This window comes from Spermophilus citellus, assembly GCF_964194105.1.
Source record: "Spermophilus citellus genome assembly, chromosome: 17".
NCBI lineage: Eukaryota > Metazoa > Chordata > Mammalia > Rodentia > Sciuridae > Spermophilus > Spermophilus citellus.
The window spans coordinates 13411148-13430510 of NC_138199.1; the positions used below are offsets into that span (position 1 = coordinate 13411148).

General features: G+C 43.5%; 1 protein-coding gene across 1 annotated transcript; it reads left to right on the forward strand.

The window, feature by feature from the left end:
* The first annotated feature begins 7415 nt into the window (after positions 1-7415).
* On the forward strand, positions 7416-9667 carry BORCS6 (BLOC-1 related complex subunit 6). The gene has a single exon (XM_081270384.1). It carries the CDS (start codon positions 7885-7887, stop codon positions 8959-8961), a length of 1077 nt encoding a protein of 358 aa, XP_081126510.1. The 5' UTR covers positions 7416-7884; the 3' UTR covers positions 8962-9667.
* Positions 9668-19363: the final 9696 nt, after the last annotated feature.

Here is a 19363-nt window from a genome sequence, read left to right on the forward strand (position 1 = left end):
CTAGCAATTCCCTGGCTTCCTCTTCCCAAGTATCCGGGAAAACAGGTATGTGCCACATCACCTGCTCCAGCCCCACTTTAATTATGCACAAACCCCATCGTTCTCATGCTGGTTCAAGTCACTGTCCTTTCTCTCTTGAGGATGGCAACAGTCTCCTAACTGTTCTCCCTCCTTCTGTTCCTGTCACTTCAAGTTTGTTAATTGCAAAGTCCAAGTCAGAGCATGCCATTCCCCTAATTATAATCCTCCTTGGGGACTGGGGATGTAGCTGAGTGGTAGTGCACCTGCTTAGCATGCACAAGGTCCAGCATCCCTCCAGCATCCTTCCCCCTCCTCTCCAAAAATAAATAAGCTCTCCTTTGGTTTTTCAGTGTACTTAGAATAAAACTCACACTCCACATAGTTGGCAAGGTCTCCTAAGAGGGGTTTTCAACCCTGGCTGCACATTAGAACTCCCAGACCTCACCCAAAGAAATTCAGATTTAATTGTCTGGGTTGAGGCTGGGGCACCTTCTCACGTGATTTCAAGTAAGCCCTTCTTCTATAAGACACCTACCTCGCCCTTCTCTACCATTCCAAGCTGGCTTTGAACTACTCTTCTTTTTCTAACTGCTGAAACCCTGACTTCCTTCCTGCTTTTTGAACATACCCAACTCATTTCCACTCAGGGTTTTTCTATACATTCTTCCCACTATCTAGAATATTGCTTTCTGTCTTAGAATAATGGGAAGAATGGATGATCTGAGCCAAGACCTTTATCAGAGACCTGTGCTTGTTCCCTTGGAGACTTTCCTAAGAGCCTTCACCTCCTCACCCACAAGAATTCCAAGTATCTAGAGCAGGAGCCACCCACTAATGTGATGCAGAAACATGAAATAATTCCACAGCCCACACACTCCCTTGCATTCCACCCCACATCCCACTCAACTACATTCCATCTCAAACAACACAACAGAGTTTGTTGGGGTGTGGGGAAAAAACTGTCCTCATTGACATTTTTTCTGAGAAAGGATATCAAAATGCTGAGTCCAGCTGACTGGGGCATTCATTTATTCACCTTGGTTTGTTTTGCCCTGCTGGGGATTGAACCCAGGGCCTCACACATGCTGGGCAAGTACTCTACCACTGAATGTTACCATCAGCTCCTTTTTAAATTTCTCATTTTGAGGCAGGGTCTGGCTAAATTGCCCAGGCTAGTCTCAAGCAAAGTGCATCTGTGGGGTAGATAGGGACTCTGGCTTTTGATGTATTCCTGCCTTAGCCTCCAGATCCTCGGAGATTACAGGTGTGCACAACCACACTTGGCTTTGTTACAGTCTGTTAAGAAAGAGATCTGACAATGTAAAACATAATACTCTCTGACCTAGCAATCCTACTTGTAGAATTTACCCTGAAAAAATAAAAGCACAGATTCATAAATATAAACCACTTTGTTGTAATTTTGTTGGCAGTAATGAAGACTGGAAATCATCTGATTGTCTATGAAGTGAGGATAGTTGAACAAACTGGGAAATAACACCCTATGAAATATAAATTTGAGGGCAGCCTGAGCAATTTAGCAAGACAGTCTCTCAAAATTTAAAAATTAAGTTTTAAATTAAATTTAATTGTTCTTAATCCAAATCTCTATCTACTGACTTGAAGATATATCCATGATGTATTTGGCAAGAAATGCTAGTTGTAGAGTAGAGAGCACTATTTTTATTTATTTATTTATTGGTACTAGGGATTTAACCCAGAGCTGCTTTACACTGAGCTATATCCTCAGTCCTTTTATTTTATTTTATTTTATTTATTTTGAGACAGGTTCTCACTAAGTTGCTAAAGATCTCACTAATTTGCTGAGGCTGGCCTTGAACTTGGTCCACAATGTGGACCTGAGCTATGTGAACTTGCAATCCTCCTGTCTCAGCCTCAGGTACTGGGATTATAGGTGTGAGCCACGGTGCCTAGCTACAGTACCATTTTTAGAACAAACAAGGGAATTTTATATTTGTGCGTAAATGGGAGGGGGTGTCCATGGAAGAATATACATCAGACTGTTAACTCACTCAGGCACAGACAGGCAGTAGTTCATCCATCCAGTTATTCTCTGTTTCTTTTGGTCTGGTGTCCACCTCTCCTCCCATCCTGGCAGCTGAGCTCAGTGACTTATTTTTGTATTTTATTTAGAGACAGGGTCTTAGTGAGTTTGTTTAGTGCCTTCCTTTTTGCGGAAGCTGGCTTTGAACTCGCGATTCTCCTGTGTCAGCCTCCTGAGCTGCTGGGATTACAGGCTGTCAAAGTGTGGCAGTTCTTGGCCTTCACCTGTTGCCTGGTGATGATGAACAGTGCCAGGAGTAGACCATCTTCCCAGCCCCTGTTGTCACCTCTGTTAACAAACCTAACACCGTTAAGGAAGCTTGGGTTTTTGGACCCAGAGTTGTAGAAATGAACACCAGAACCTGAAAGAATTTAAGCATAGGCAAGGATTTATTAGGGACTTTTGGTTGAGTCAGAAGGAAGGCAGCACACGAGGGACAGGAATCCCAGGCTGACTCAAGCAAAGTGCATCTGTGGGGTAGATAGGGACTCTGGCTTTTGCTATATTCCATATAGATGGGTCCTTGGTTAAGCCTACACTCTTCATCCTTTTTTATGGGTCCCATGTCACATTACCATTTTAAGTCTCCACTTTAGGAGTATACTAATAAAGGTAACTGTGGGTTACTTTAGTAGCTATTCTCTGCATGAATTTGTTTCTCACCTCATTGTCTTTATCATCTGAGAAATTCTCATATTATTTTCTACTTTGTCTAGATTTAGCTGACATTTCTGATGTTCAAATAAGCTCATCTCGAACCCAAGGTTGCTTAACCACTGAGCCACATCCCCAGCCTTTCTTTCTTTCTTTTTTTTAAATCAAACAACAACTCTTTTTTAAAATATTTTATTTCTATGTGGTGCTGAGGATCGAACCCAGTATCTCATGCATGCTAGGTGAGCACTCTATCACTGAGCCACAACCCCAGCCCAAATATATATATATATATATATATATATATATATTTTTTTTTTTTTGTACTGGAGATTGAACCCAGGGCCTTGTGCATGCAAGGCAAGCACTCTACCATCTGAGCTATGTCCCCAGCCCCCTTCCTTTTTTTTTTTTTTTTTTTAAGACAGGGTCTCATTGAGTCTGTGTCAGCCTCCCAAGATGCTGGGATTACAGGCGAGTGCCACCACACCTGGCTTATTTTTTACTTTGAGACCGTGTCTAAATTGCTTAGGGCTTCACTAGTTGGCTGGCCTCAAACTAGTGATCTTCCTGATTCAACCTCCTGAGCCACTGGGATTACAGGAACGTGCCACTACATCCAGCTTGATTTTTTTTTTAGTAGTTTTTTTATAATTATTTTTTTTTTTTTTGTATATCTCAACTGATTATGTAAAAGAACAAATCTAATAGAAGAGCTGTGCTGATTTTACAGATTGTTTTTTAATGGTATGGCATGAAACAAAATTGGGTGGTCTTAAATTAACTGATGCACCTACTGACCTCTAATACCCCTGCTAAATTGTTCAGGCTGGCCTCAAATTTATGATCCCCCTGCCTCAGCTTCCCAAGTAATTGGGATTATAAGAATGAGCCACCTCACCTGGTGTGACTACAGTTTTAAATAGGTGGCCAGAGGAGGCCTCATTGAAAAGTTACATCTGAAAAAGGGCCTGAAGGAGCCAGGCACAGGGCACAGGCCTGTTATCCCAGCAGCTGGGTAGGCTGAAGCAGGAGGATCGTGAGTTCAAAGCCACACTCAGCAATGGCCAGGCACTAAGCCACACTCAGCAATGGCCAGGCACTAAGCAACTCAGTGAGACTCTGTCTCTAAATAAAATACAAAATAGGGCCGGGGATGTGGCTCAGTGGCCGAGTGCCCCTGAGTTCAATCCCCAGTATGGAAAAAAAAAAAAAAGGGCCTGAAGGAAGTAAGGGAAGGAAGACTATTCAGGTTGAAAATTTTTCTTGGCATTAAAATAAATAAATAAGGCAAAGCCCCATAACAAATAAGATAATTACACACAAAAGGACCAAGTGTACAAAAGAGAAAGGGGCAGCCATGTCACTTGATGTACAAGTCTAAGAACTCCGAAAACAAAACAAAACAAAAGGTTAAAGCTGGCGAAATCCTTGCAGTGGAAAGACAGAGGCAGAACACCAAATGTTTGTATGTCTCCAGAGCAGAACAGAAAGGAATAGATGAGACCACAGACCTCACAGGCCATGGTGAGGACTTGGGTTTTAATTAAGGAAACAGAGGCATTTTAAGGTTGTGAGCAGAGTAGTGATATTATTATTATTATTATTAATTTTATTGTGATGTTGGGAATCAAGCCCAGGGCCTCATGAATGCCAGGCAAGTACTTTACCCCTGAACCATATTCCCAGTCTACATTATTTATAGTTTAAAAGATCTCTCTGGCACTCTATTGAGAATAGACTGTAGAGAGGTGAGGGTAAAGGAGACCACTGGCGGGGCTGGGGATGTGGCTCAAGCAGTAGCGCGCTGGCCTGGCATGCGTGCAGCCCGGCTTCGATCCTCAGCACCACATACAAACAACGATGTTGTGTCCGCCGAAAACTAGAAATAAATATTAAAAATTCTATCTCTCTCTCTCTCTCCTTCTCTCTCTTTAAAAAAAAAAAAAAAAAGGAGACCACTGGCGAAGCTACTTCAATAATCTAGGCAAGAAATGAGGTGAAGCAAATGAGAAGGAAACAGTGTCTATGTATTTTAGAGTAGAACCAAGCATTGGACATGAATTGTGATGAAAAGAGAAGAACCAAGAGCAACCCCAAGGCTTTTGAAAGATGGAGTTGCCATTTGCTGCAAAAAGAAATCATTGTATGGCCAGGTGTGGTGGCACAGGCCTATAATTCCAGAGACTCAGGCTGAGATAGGAGGATCATGAGTTCAAAGCCAGCCTCAGCAAAGGTGAGGCAATAAACAGTGAGACCCTATCTCTAATATAAAATACAAAATAGGGCTCAGTAGTTAAGTGCCCTGATTTCAATCCTCAGTACCATAAAAAAAAAAGAAAGAAAATAAAAAAGAAAGAAAGAAAGAAAGAAATCCTTGGGAAGGAATGAGGATTTGGTGGGATGGAAGTGGTGAAGGAACCAGATCATAGGAAGGATAAAGGTGGGGCTGGTCTCAGGCAGGCACAGGAATTCAAGTGCTTCCAAGATACATGCCTCTCCATCTTTTGTCTCTGGTTCTGGTTGTCACTTATCAGCCTCATTCTTTCCTGCAGTCTTCTCTTTCAGAGCTTCTACCTGGCGTGGAAGAGGTCCTGGGTTCTATCCCTTAGTGTAGAGGTGCAGGGGAGCACTGGGGAGGACTTTTACTGGTCATGCCTATGTTCTGTTCCCTTCTCTGAGACAATTTGCAGGTAGAAGTATTAAGTACTCTGATAAGCTTTGGGTCATGTGCCTATCCCTGGGCACAATGAAGGAGGCTGTCACCTCATTAATCCTCATAGAGTGAGGATTAAAAAACTACACTTACACATTGGTTAACTGAGCACTTACCCACTAAAACCTTCAAGATGCATCTAAAACATGTTCACTTGCACAATTGTACTGTATCACACTAGGCTGAGCCATCATTTTCTTATATTTGTAACCTTCTTTTTACTACCCTACCTGTCCCCGTTAGTCCCCTTGTAAACATTTCATGCACCAGCCAATAATTCCCAAAAATGAATCCATCACATCATTCCCTTTCTGTGCTCAGCATCTCATTGTCAAGGGAGGTACTACTATCTTCTAAGGAATATACACCTAGCCCAAATATATATATAGCCTTTTTAAGACTAGAGGGAGGGTTTTTATCAAGCAGCAGGTAAATAGAAGACAAAGACAACTGGTGATTGTGAGTTCTTCAGGCCTAGTGAAACAGTGAGCTACTCTCATCAGAGTTGGCTGCCTAAGATGCTGGCGAGACCTGAGGGTGAGTACTGGGAAGTTCTGGCACTTGCACTTCTGAATGCAGGTGTGACACTGCCTCAGTCTATCTCTGTGTCCATGATCAGATGACATCTTTGTACTTGGATCCAGAACTGATTTTTATGATGACAAGCTTTGGCATGGTTTACAATTCCTTGGATTGTGTAAAGAGAAATGAACCACAACACAGGCTTGTAAGATACAGCCTCTTATAGGAAGACCTCAAGAAAACAACGAAAGGTGGGCTATAGAGGTAGGAAGAATAGTAGAATGAACTGGACATTATGACCCTATGTGCATTTATGACTAAAGACCAGTGTGATTCTACATCATGTACAACCAGAAGAATGAGAAGTTATACTCCATTTATGTATGACTTGTCAAAGTGCATTCTACTGTCATGTTATCTAATTAGAACAAATAAAGAAAATAATGAAAGGAATACAAGAACAGAATGAAGAAATTCAGGGGACTGCAAACTGCAAAGGGCAATGTTGATGCTGTCAAAAAAAGCAGGAGTAAAGATTCTATAGTGACATTATCTGAGGAGATTGTGTGAAATTTTCTCAAAAGGATTAGTAAACCATAAAAAATATTTTTTTTTGAAAAAAGGAACATTCATATCCATTATCAGCTAAGGAGTGTTAGTGAGATGTTTTTAATAAACACCAATGTCTCAGGGTCTTGGTTATATTTTCCAATGTCTGCTGTACCATTGCACTTGAAAGAAATCTCTGTTTCCTAACAGGAACTTCGGGGCCCCTCCCTGCATGAGGTAGCCTCTGCCTGTTTCTTCAGTTTGTGGTTCTAAATCCTCCCCCTCCCCCTTGATCTCCCTTGATCTTTTTTTTTTTTTTTTCCCGGCCCAACTGTCTCCTGCCCACCCCATCCCCAGTTCCTTGAATATGTCAATCTTTTTTTTTTTTTTTTCCCTGAGATTTAGCACAACTCTCCCTTTTGCCAGGAAGGTGGTAGCTCTTTGCGTTTCTTTTCAAATGTCTTCTCATCAAAGAGGTCTTGCTTAACTCCTTATCTAAACTAGTGCCTGTCCAGTCATCACAACCCTACCCTTTATATCCTAAAAAAGTACCTAGGGAGGGGTTTGGACGTGTATGTGTAGCTCAGTGACAGAACATGCTTATCATGCACAAGGCTCTGGATTTGATCTCCGCACCAACAAAGCAAAATAAGTGCTTATCAGAATTTGTGATATTCTCGTTTGAATTTTACCTTGGGACAAAATCACACATCATCGTCCAGTGGGAGAGACAGAAAACACAGGAATGCCAAAAGTACGGGAAAGCCCATGGGCCCCTGAATCGCTGTCCACAATGAGTTGCTCTGGGCAGTTCATCAGCTAGGTCTGTCAACCCAGGACAATAGAACCAATTATTCATACTCTGCTGAGAATTCTGGTTGTATTTTTCTTGGTCAGGTGGGTACGATTCAATCCCTAGGATCCAAGCAGGATATACTATTTCCATTCCAAGGGTCTCGGGGAACCCCGAGTCTGGTCCTTAGTTGGTGAGTTTGCTAAGCAATAATTATAAACGGGACAATTATGGGCGGAAAGAGAGCTGCACTCCTTCAGGGCTCCGGTATTTCGGAACCTTTATCTTGAAGACCTGCCCCTTCAACTTTCTGAAAGGGCGGGGCAACGAGAGCAGCTGTCACCTCCTTCCCTACACCCGGCTGGCTCTCATGTGTGTTCAGATGTTCAATAACAGCTCTTCTTCCGGGACTTCCTGGTCACCACAACCAATCAAAGTGTTCTTCCTGTCCAACCATTGTCAGTTTGGGGCCAATCGGCGCGGCTCTACCAACGCCCCTTAAAGGCGCCGCGGCTGCCTCCTGAGCCCCGGCGGACCAATTCCTCTGTTCCGGCCCCCACCCGCAGTATGGAGTCGTCTCGGGGGCGGCCCGGGTCGGAGGCGGACCTTCTAGCTCTAGCGGAACAGCAGGCCGCGATTTTCTGCGGTGGGCCGGGTGGAACGCCCTCTAAGCCACCCTCAGGCCTGAGGGTGTCTGGGGAGGAAGAGGCCAAGAACGTTGGGGGCGCGAGCCGCCAACCCAGGTCGTCCCCGAAGACTTCGAGCAGCAGCATAGTCCGCCGGCTGGAACCGGAGGCTTGGAAAAACGAGCCCGGCCCCCGAGCAACGCGGTCTGGGAGCCGGAGCCGCCGCGGGGAGCCAGGTTCCGAGTACGACCCGAACCTGTCTTCCCGACACAAGGATCCTAAGCCGTCGGAGGACAAGCCTGCATCCGAGAGGATCGACCGTCGAGGGAGCCCTGGAGGCGTCGAAATGAATGTGGAACAGCCGCAGCAGGAAGAGGAAGACATTGACGAGGAGGCGGCAGCGGCCGGCAGGGCTAGCCGCTCGTTCTCCAGCCGCCTTCAGGACAGCCGCAGTCTGGACGGGCTCAGTGGGGCGTGCGGAGGCGCGGGGTCCGCAGGGGGTGCGGAGTCCGGCGCCGGCGGCGGACGCCGTGCCACTATTTCCAGTCCCCTGGAGCTCGAGGGCACTGTGAGCCGCCACGGAGACCTCACTCACTTTGTCGCCAACAACCTGCAACTCAAGATCCGTCTGAGCGGCGTCGCTCCGCCCCTTCCCCCTGCTCCAGTGCGTCCCTGCCTAGCACCTGCACCCACTCCTACCATCCCGCCCATCGACCCTGACGTGCTGCGGGATCTGGAACGGCTGAGTCGCGATCTGGGCAGCCGGGTGGACCGCCTGCTTCGCGGGCTGGGTGGTGCGGTGCAGGAGCTGACAGCGCTGAGCGTGGGCTGCATTCAGACCTACCGCGATGCGGTGGACTCCTTAGGCGAAGCCGTGGACATGAGTATTAAGGGCATGTACACCCTGCTGGCGCGTTGCGAGGAGCTGGAGAGGGCTCTGCAGCCGGTTCAGGGGCTGGCGCGCCAAGTCCGAGACATCCGACGCACTCTGGAGGTGTTGGAGGCCCTGTGCAAGTGACCTGGAGAGATGAAGAGGCGGGGCCTAGTCCTGGCAGGGCCCAGCTGGATCCTAAGGACTCTTCCAGGAGCCTTGGTGGGAACTGCCCGCTGTGGGAAGACCTGGGTGTTGGAGGTTCTTCCAAATGCGTTTAGCTGGCCCGTGCCCTCTCGAAGGGTCTTAGGGAGGTGTATATGGGGGAAGTTCTCCTGGTGGAATGGGATGTTGCCTTGCTTCTATTCAGTTGGCCATCTGTAGCTACCCTGTTCTTTCCAACTCTCCTCCCTAGCTAGAACACCAAGCCTGGGAACCCAGAGTCTTAGTCTCGGTTTGAGAGTGGGAACATGATTCCCATACAAGATCACAAAAAGGGAACAGAGGAGACCCAGCCCCATTGTGGCCATCCTGACTCTGGTGGCCACATCTCAGGTTTCAGGGGCTTTGGGAGCTTGAGTGGCCCCTGGCCACACACCATGCAGGCAAGAATGGATACCTGCAGATGTTTAACCAGCTGCTTCTGCCCTTTGGTTCCCTACAAAACCACTTCCCCAGCCAGAACTGGGGTGGTGTGAAGAGGAATACATTGCATGGTGGAGGGTGAAGTGGGAGGTGTCTCACTGCTCTCAGGGTTCAGGTCCAATTGTTGCTGGTATTGAAGTCCACCTGTTGTGGAATGTTCTGATCCATTTTGGCTTTCTGAGTTTTTGTGGAATTAAAGTGCTGCTGCTGCTAAGGCTGAGGCTGCATCTCTGTGGGGTGGCATGATTCCATTATCCAAAGGAATGGGAATATGAGGGTCATGGAGCTACCCTTGGAGTGGGGGCTGAGAGTGGGGTGTGGGTCCCAGATTGGATGGGAAAGGATATGGGGGTTCCTGCTGTAGGCAGCAGATCTGCGGGAAAATGTGAAACAGATAATCACACACAGCGGGCCAGAGAATGCAAGCAAGATTCTCTTGAAGAGGGGAAGCAAATTATCTTCTTAGGTCTTAATGGACAGACAGGGGCTGGCTGCTGGACATCTTGCCTGTGGAGTAACATGGGGAATACTTGACAGCCCTATTCCTGACCATTTGCCATACTCTGCTGATGGTGTCCAAATGTAATTATTTGAGACAATTTTGTCCCAATTCTTGTCAGTCTTCTGTTTACAGAACACAAACTAAGGTCGCCGTACACATTATAGGGATGAAATTTAGGTATCACAGAAAGAACTCACTTTCTCTGTATGTTCAAATTATCCATAATGAACTAAACTAGAGTAGGTTTTGGGTATGAAATAGTCCCTGGTTGACGATATCGCTTTCCTTGTTTACCATTTCCCTCTTAGAAAATATTAAGCACAGTGATTTCCTTCCTGGCAAAAGTTTCCCAGCCTGGCCCGTACGGGGATCGAACCCGCGACCTTGGCGTTATTAGCACCACGCTCTAACCAACTGAGCTAACCGGCCACTTGATGAACTTTTTAGAAAGTGAAGTTACATGAGAGTTATTACTGATCATTTGTTCTAGGAAACTCTTTCAGGATGCAAAAAAGTTGACCAGCTGAGCACTTAGACACGTTAACAGCCAAACTGCAATACTGACAAACACAGGTGATACGACTACTGAAGCACCAGCTTCAGGATCAGGCATAAATGTGATAGGCACGAGGAGGAGCCCCAAAATAGGATTTGCCTGGTAGCGCCTAGGAGATTCCGCGAAGAGGCTCAATGAATGTAGAGGAAATGAATACAGAGAGGTGGTCCATAAGGGACCGTAACTCTTGCAAGGTCTGATATTTGTTTTAAAATACAAGAAACCACGGAGGCACCGCTGGGATTCGAACCCAGGATCTCCTGTTTACTAGACAGGCGCTTTAACCAACTAAGCCACGGCGCCAGCCGAAGGTGCACATAGCCTTACTTTCCTGGCCAGGTCAGTTCTGTACCAGGTAAATATAAGGGTTTAATAATTTTTATAGTGCAGAAAATAGTAGTACAGAAGTTTCTCTAGGGAGAGAAAGAATGCAGGGGTGGTGCTGAAACATTGAATCTAGGCCAATGAAAGGAGTTAAGAGAAATTCTTACCTACAGATTACAAAATGAGATGCAGACCTTGATAATCGCGAACCGACGAGGATGGGATTCGAACCCACGCGTGCAGAGCACAATGGATTAGCAGTCCATCGCCTTAACCACTCGGCCACCTCGTCTGTGTAGAAGATCACTGTCTTCTTCTCCCTGGGAACTGAACTCTCCTGTTCTTACTCCTGCAGCTAGATTATGGTTGTGTTACAAAGAGAACACATTTACAGGAATCCTGCCCATCCCTACCAACAGATTTCACAAAGACCCAGCCATACCCTCAGGTACGCGAGTGCTCACCTCTCTTCCTTCTAGGCTGAGTAGTCGAGAGCTGAAACTGTCTCCGGGAGCCCCCCTGTCACAGAATTTTCTGGATCGACTGCAAAAAAAAATCCCAGCGAAATCACAAGGGTCCTTGGACGGGTTGTCCACGGAATTTCTCATCAGAAGCCTTCCCCTTCCTGCTCCTTTAAGAGGCGTTTCTTCTCCGAGTACTGTAATTGGATCAAAATTGAAAGTAGGACTAAACCAAAGCAACTTTAGAAAAGCAACTGACCCCGACGTGATTTGAACACGCAACCTTCTGATCTGGAGTCAGACGCGCTACCGTTGCGCCACGAGGCCGGTCGGCCACAACGCTGGACAGGTCCCTTCATGACCATTGTACAGCTGGGTAGCCGGCAAATGGAGATTGATACACCGGAGTCGAAAAGTTTTACTGTGTTTCTGAAAACCCTTAGACTGGAACAAAAAGCTTCTTGAGCAGAACCGCGCCGGCAGCACCCAACAGAGCAATAGACTCGGCCTCAAGACCGAGTCCAAGGTGAAGATTTCCGAGCTCATCAAATGGGATATCAGAGCTCACAGTCCAACGGGGACCGAACTAAGTAGAACAAATTAAAGATGAGCCGAGATGGAGCCGTGCCAGAAAAGGTGGGCGATCAGTTCCTTCAGCAAGACTCAGATTCCCCATTAACAGTGTTTGGAGGCTTCCAAAATACCAAGCCCAGTCCACGGGTTCAGAGATTTTAACTTAACTCATCCAGAAAAGAACCATGGTATTTAATACTTTTGCAAAAATTGGTGCCCAAAATGTTTGAGACATAGTTTATAATGAGAAGATCTTAAGTGTATATTTTGATAAATTCACCCATGCAACTCGCAATCCTTTTAAAATTGAGGGCATTTCCGTCAGTGCAGAAGGTTATCCCATAAATGTTTCTTCTCAGTGGATCCTCAACCCTCCTTCCCAAGGAACCACTGTTCCGGTTTCCATCACCATAAACATTTGTATTTTTTAAAGCTCCCCAAGTGAGACAGGGCTGAGAACTTCTAAAGAGGGATGTCCCAAACTGGAAGAGACCCCATTTGCTTCCTGAAGGAAGAGTTCAACAGGCCAAATGGGGAAGGAGGTCATACTGTATCTCACCTCTGCCCTTCTGACCCTCATTCCTGCACAGCAGCTCTCTAAAAAATTATCAAGGACACAGAGGTGTCAACGCCCATAGATGCTTCCCCAGCCTGGCCTTACCTGATTTCCAACTACTTCTCTAAGAGCACACTTCTTTGATTGTCTTGGCACTGGGCTGTTGGTCTTGACCTCCCCAACCAGTCTCTCTTTTTCTGTTCTTAAGTCCTTGTTTTTGTCAGGGTTTAGTCTTCTGTCCTCATGCTACAAATGTTTCCTGGCTTTTGCTGTCACCTCTATGTTCAGGGCTCCTGAATCCCACCCCACCTCTGGATCCAAATGTCTAGTGCCTACTGGATACCTCCAGTTGATTGTGTCATCTCGCCTTCTCAGTCCTTCTGCACTTCCTCTGAGTGGCCAATATGAGGCAGAAAAACTCATCTTTGACTCTTCCTTCTCCCACATATCCCATTTCTAGTCACCAAGTCCTGCCATTTCCTTAGTAATTCTCTTGTCAGTCCCCATTTCCCATTCCCATTGTCCCCTTGGCCAGTCTTGCTGGCTTATAGTTACACACTCCTCTCTGACTACTTTGCCTCCAGAATAGTCAAAGATTATTATCTTTTTAAAATGCAAACATGGGGGTTGGGGTTGTAGCTTAGTGGTAAAGTGCTTGCCTAGCCCGTGTGTGGCACTGGATTCCAGCCTTAGCACGACATAAAAATAAATAAAATAAAGGCAATTTGTCCCATCTATAACTTATAATTTTTTTTAATGCAAACATGGTTCCCTCTCTCATTGGCTTAAAATCAGTCTCAGCTGGGGAGGTGGCACATGCTTGTAATCCCAACAATTTGGGAGGCTACAGCAGGGATCATTGCAAGTTCAAAAACAGCCTGAACAATTTAGAAACGCCCTAAACAATTTAGTGAGACCCTATCTAAAAATAAAAAAGGGCTGTAATTGTGGCTCAGTGGTTAAGTCTTCCTGGGTTCAATCCCAGGTACAAAAAAAAAAAAAAATTAAAATTAAAATTAAAAAAATAAATCAGAGTATCATCACCTTTGGGATTAAGTCTTACTTAAGTCTTACTTTCTTGTGTGGACCCACAGGGTCAAGCAACAGAGTGCTACTGTTTGGGCTCTGGAACCTGGATGTCAGGGCTTATACACAGGCTTTACTACTTGTAGCTGTGTAGTTTGTGCTGCTTTTTTAGCCTCCCTGTGTCTATCTAGAAAGTGGTAAGATTCAAATATATTGCTACTAGTCTATTTGCTACTCAGTATTCAGATCCTGGCTGGTAATAATCCTTCAATTATTATTGTTAGGAGTAGTAGTAATATCTAATCTTTGCTTGATTTTTCAGCCACACATCCCTCACCTTCCATATTACAACTATACTGAAAAAAAAAAAAATATATATATATATATATATTTTTTTTTTTTTTAAGTTGTCAATGGGCTTTTTTTTTTCTTTTTACGTGTGGAACCCCAGTGCATCACACATGCGAGGCAGGCGCTCTACCACTGAGGTACAGCCCCAGCCCAAGCAATTAACTTTTGTAGGTTGATCTTACATTCACTGACTTTTGTATTCATTTATTTATTCCAGGAGCTTTTTGATAGGTTCTTTTGAATTTTTCACATGGACAATAAAAGTAAACCATAAAAGTTAAAAGTGGAGCTAGAGTTGTAGCTCAGTGGTAGAGCACATGCCCAGCACATGTGAGACACTGGGCTCCATCCTAGCAACACATAAAAACAAATAAATTGGGCTGGAGTTGTGGCTCAGTGGTAATGCAGTCCTCTGGCATGTGTGAGGCCCTGGGTTTGATCCTCAGCACCACATAAAAATAAATAAATAAAATAAAGGTATTGTGGCCAACTATAACTAAAAAATAAAATTAAAAAAAAAAGTAACACAGAACCACTGAATCCAATGATATAAAAAGGTTTGTGGGTTTACTATCAGAACAATTATTTAAAGCAGTTGTTTTGATTGTTCATCCCTGTTAAAATAGACTTTAAGGATAAGACAAATCAAAAAATAACAACAGCTCTGTGACATACTCCTGTAATCCCAGTAACTGGGGAGGCTGAGGCCGAGGATCAAAGTTCAAAGCCAGCCTCAGCAACTGTGAGGCTCTAAGCAATTCAGTGAGACCCTGTCTCTAAATAAAATACAAAATAGGGCTGGGATGTGGCTCAGTGGTTGAGTGTCCCTGAGTTCAATCCCTAGTCAAAAAAAAAAAAAAAAAGAAAGAAAGAAAGAAAAAAGAAAAGAAAGAATTGTAAGTATGAACTCAAGATGTGTTTTTCTCTCTAAAAAAGGATAAAAAAAGTATTTATTAATGTTGTTTTAAAAAAAGGACCTAGAGACAACAAAGAGCACCCCTACTGAAAATGCTATTTCCTGTCCCTGAAATGAATCATTCCAGATGTGGGAAAGGTAAAGGGCTATAGATAGAATGTCTTGTCATACCAGATAGCAAGGAAACTATTGAACATGGTACTGTCAAGACAATAATTCAGGGACCTGCAACAGAGGACATTTTCAAGAAACTAAGAAACAAAGCAAAACAAAAAAGGCAAACAACTCAGTTTAAAAATGGTCAGAGAGGTGGGGGTGAATTGGGGTTGGAGTTGTGGCTAAGTAGTAGAGCACTCTAGGGCTCGCCCAGGCACATAAAAATAAAGGTATTGTGTACAACTACAACTAAAAAATAAATGATTTTTAAAAAATGGTCAGAGGACTTGAATACACATTCCTCCAAAACCAACAACAACAAAAACCCCACAAATGACCAATAAGCACATGCAAAGATGTTCAACATCATCCATCACTAGTGAAATGAAAATTAAAACCACACTGTACAATATAACCAGGACCTGGTGGTTTAGGCCTTTAATCCCAGCTACTTGGGAGGCTGAGGCAGGCGATAGAAAGTTCAATGTCAGCCTCAGCAATTTATCCAGACCCTGTCTCAAAATAAAAAACTAAGAACCTCTGGAGGTAGACTCAGTGATACAGCATCCCTGGGCTCAATTCCCAGTACAGTAAAAAAAAAAAAAAAAACCACAATGTGCTGGTTTACAGATGGTGCACTTCTGTAATCCCAGCTCCTGGGGAAACTGAGGCAGGAGGATTGTGAGTTTGAAGGTTCAATTTAATGAGACCCTGTCTTTAAAGAAAATAAAAAGAACTGGGAATGAAGCTCAGCACTAGAGCATTAGCATGCAAGAGAATTTTCAATCCCAGTACTGCAAAAAAAAAAAAAAAAAAAAAAAAAATATATATATATATATATATATATATATATATATATAGGGGCTGGGGCTGGGGCTCAGTGGTAGAGCACTTGCCTGGCACCTGTAAGGCACTGGGTTCTATCTTCAGCAACACATAAAAAATAAATAAATAGATAGATAGATAAATAAATAAATAAACTCGCAATGTTAGCACTTCACACCCACTAGGATGGCTAGAATTTAAGAAGGAAAGGAAGAAGAAAAAAGAAAGAAGGTAAGTCTTAATAAATATGTGGAGAAACTTAAACTTTCACATATTGCTGGTGGAAATGTAAAATGGTACAATCACTGTGGAAAACAATTTGCCAGTCACTCAAAAAGTTAAACAGAGTTGCCATGTGACCTAGAAATTCTACCCTGATGTTTATTCCTCAAAGAACTAAAAACAGGTACTCAACTACCTGCACATGATCACAGTAGCACTATTCACAGTAGCCTAAAGGCAGAAACAAATCCAACATCCAACTGATGAATGGCTTAAATAAATAAAGTGTGATCACATGCATGCATAGAATGTTATTCAGCCATCAAGAGGAATGAAATACTGACACACTATGTGTACGAATCTTAAAAACAACACACTGGGTGGTGTGCAGGGGCTCATGCCTGCAAGCCCAGCTACTCCTATAGTCCCAGAGACTCCAGAGGCTAAGGCAGGAGGATCACAAGTTTGAGGACAGCCTGGGCAATTTAGTGAGATCCTGTCTCAAGATAAAAAAATAAAAAGGGGTGGGGGGGGAATTAAGGAATTTTGGATTGTGCAGAGGGGAGTGAGGGGAGGGAAGCAGGCTATGGAGATGGGCTATGGAGATGGGAAGGAGAGAGCAATGACGGACGTGATTACCCTATATACACATATGACTACACTGATTCCCCCTACTTCACTATAATTTCTTAGCTCCAATCTGGTCTAAGCCTCAACCTGTCCTTTCTAGACAATTCTGGGTGTTTCTCATTCATCTTCTGCTTCAAATCTTAAAATCTATTCTCCACTGGGTATGGTGGTGCATGTCTGTAATCCCAGCAACTCAGGAGGCTGAGACAGGAGGATCCCGAGTCCAAAGCCAGTCTCAGCAAAAGCAAGGCCCTAAGCAACTCAGTGAGACCCACGCTCTAAATAAAATTCAAAAATAGAGCTGGGGATGTGGCTCAGTGGTCTAGTGTTTCTGAGTTCAGATACCCAAAATAAAATAAAATAAAAAAGAAATAAATAATTAAATAAAAATTAAAATTAAAAGGAGCTGGGATGTAGCTCAGTGTTTCAGAACCCCTGGGTTTTGTTCCTCTTTCATCACTAGGCTTCAGAAACTATGGTTTCCTTTCTGTTCAACAAACACACTTGGCTCATTCCCACCACCCTTGCACTTGTTCTTCTCTCTGACTAAAATGCTCTTTCCCCAGATATTCACATGGCTGGCTCTCTTCATTTTATTCAGGGACCTTGGAAAATCTTGCAAAAGCAAGTCCAAGATTTTCTTCACTCTTGCCCTATGACATAGCTTCCTTCCTTTGATAAGCTGTGACCAGGGGAGCTCAGCCTGGGTTTTTGATTCCTAGGAGAAAATGCATATACGTTTCTGACAAAAGGAAGAAAAACATAAACTCTTCAGTTTTTTAATCTTTTTTATATCCTAAGAAACTTTGCATATTTGCTATACTGTTAATTTCTGTGTTGGAAGATAAGAGACATGCATGGCTCATTGTAAATTAGATGTATCAGTGTCACTCATTTTAGGAGTCAAATGTAAAAGAGAAAAGCAGTTTTGTCAACTGTACATGATGGTTTTGATGTCTTTCCTGAGATGGGGGTGATTTGAAATGATTTTTAGAACTTTGAATGAGTTCCACAGTCAAGAAGAGAAATTTCTTCACACACTAAAGTTGAAGAACCTGTGTGGGTAATATTCGATTTTCACAGTTTTTATTTTATAGGATTAAAGATAATTTTGGTGATCACACTGCCTCCATTATAAGGGAAAGCTTGTGCTGCCTTCTAAAGAGGTGGCTTTATATGAAAATCTCTTTAAATAATTTAAATATACAGGAATTTGGGGTAAGTTCAATGGAAGAGCACTTGCTTTGCATGCTTGAGGCCCTGGATTTTACCCTCAGTATTGCAAGGAAAAAAAGTTTCAATATTCAAGAGTTGAAAATATAGGGGCCCTTGGGGCTGGGGATGTGGCTCAAGCGGTAGCGCGCTCGCCTGGCATGCCTGAGGCCCGGGCTCGATCCTCAGCACCACATACCAACAAAGATGTTGTGTCTGCTGAAAAACTGAAAAATAAATATTAAAAAATTCTCTCTCTCACTCTCTCTTTAAAAAGAAAATATAGGGGCCCTCAATGCTAGAAATTATTGCTTCTGTTTTATAATGTTATTTCGTGTCTCAATAATGATACTACATAAGACTTAGAAGGGAGGCTGAGATGTACCTCAATGTTAGGTTACATCATGTGCAAGGCCCTAGATTTAATCCTCAACATCAAAGGGGGAAAAAAGAATAAAACATTTTTAAATTTTATTTTAAATTTATGTATTTATGTATTTATTTATAGTACTGGGGATTGAACCCAGGATTGCTCTGCCACTGAGCTACATTTATTATTTTTTTAGACAAAGTCTCACTAAGTTGTCCAGGCTAGCCCCACACTTGGAATGCCCTGCCACAGCCTTCTGAGTTGCTGAGATTACATTTGTGAGCCACTGCACCCAACCTCAATTTTTTAGAAAAGTAATTCAATTTACAGAAAAACTGCAAAAATAATACAAATATTTTCTTCACTCTTGCCCTATGACACAGCCTCCTTCCTTTGATAAACTGTGACCAGGGGAGCTCACTCAGACCATGTCTTTTTCATCATTGTCTTTCCATCTCATTATATTTTTTTCTGAGCCATTTGAGAGTAATTTTTTCTGAGCCCATTTGCTCCTTAAGTACTTTAGTGTTTATGTTCTAAAGCCAGTGCAATAATCAAAAATCAGGAAACTGGAACTGAGGGAGCTCAGTGATACCGTACTTGCCTAGCAAGGATACAAGAGGTACTGGGTTTGATCCTCAGCAACACAAAACAAATAAGTTGAGGAAAGTAACACTAATGCAATACTATCTTGTAAGCTACAAACCTTATTGAAAAATTGTCAATTGTTCCAATAGTGTCCTTTATAATAAAAGAAAAAAGGTTTTTTTTTCCCCTAATTTAGGATTTCATGTTAAAGTTGTGATGTCAAATTTGACATTTCTTTTTAGCTCCTCAGTCTTTTCATTCATGACCTTGACCAAAAGGCTTTGATCTTTTTTCTTGGGGTACTGGGGGTTGAACTCAGGGGCACTCAATCACTGAGCCACATCCCCTCTTTTTGTATTTTATTTAGAGACAGGGTCTCTATGAGTTGCTTAGCGCCTCACTGCTGCTGAGACTTGGCTTTGAACTTGTGACCCTCCTGCCTCAGTCTCCTGAATTGCTGGGATTACAGGCCTATGTGTCCAGCAAAAGCTTTGATTTTTTTCACCCTTATTATTTCTTTGGGGTCTTGAGAGTCAGAAACACATTTCTTCTCATTTTTGGCCTGATTCCCTAAAACACAGTTTAAGGACAAATCTCCATTTTCAAAGAACCTTGCTTGGATCATATTATTCTAAT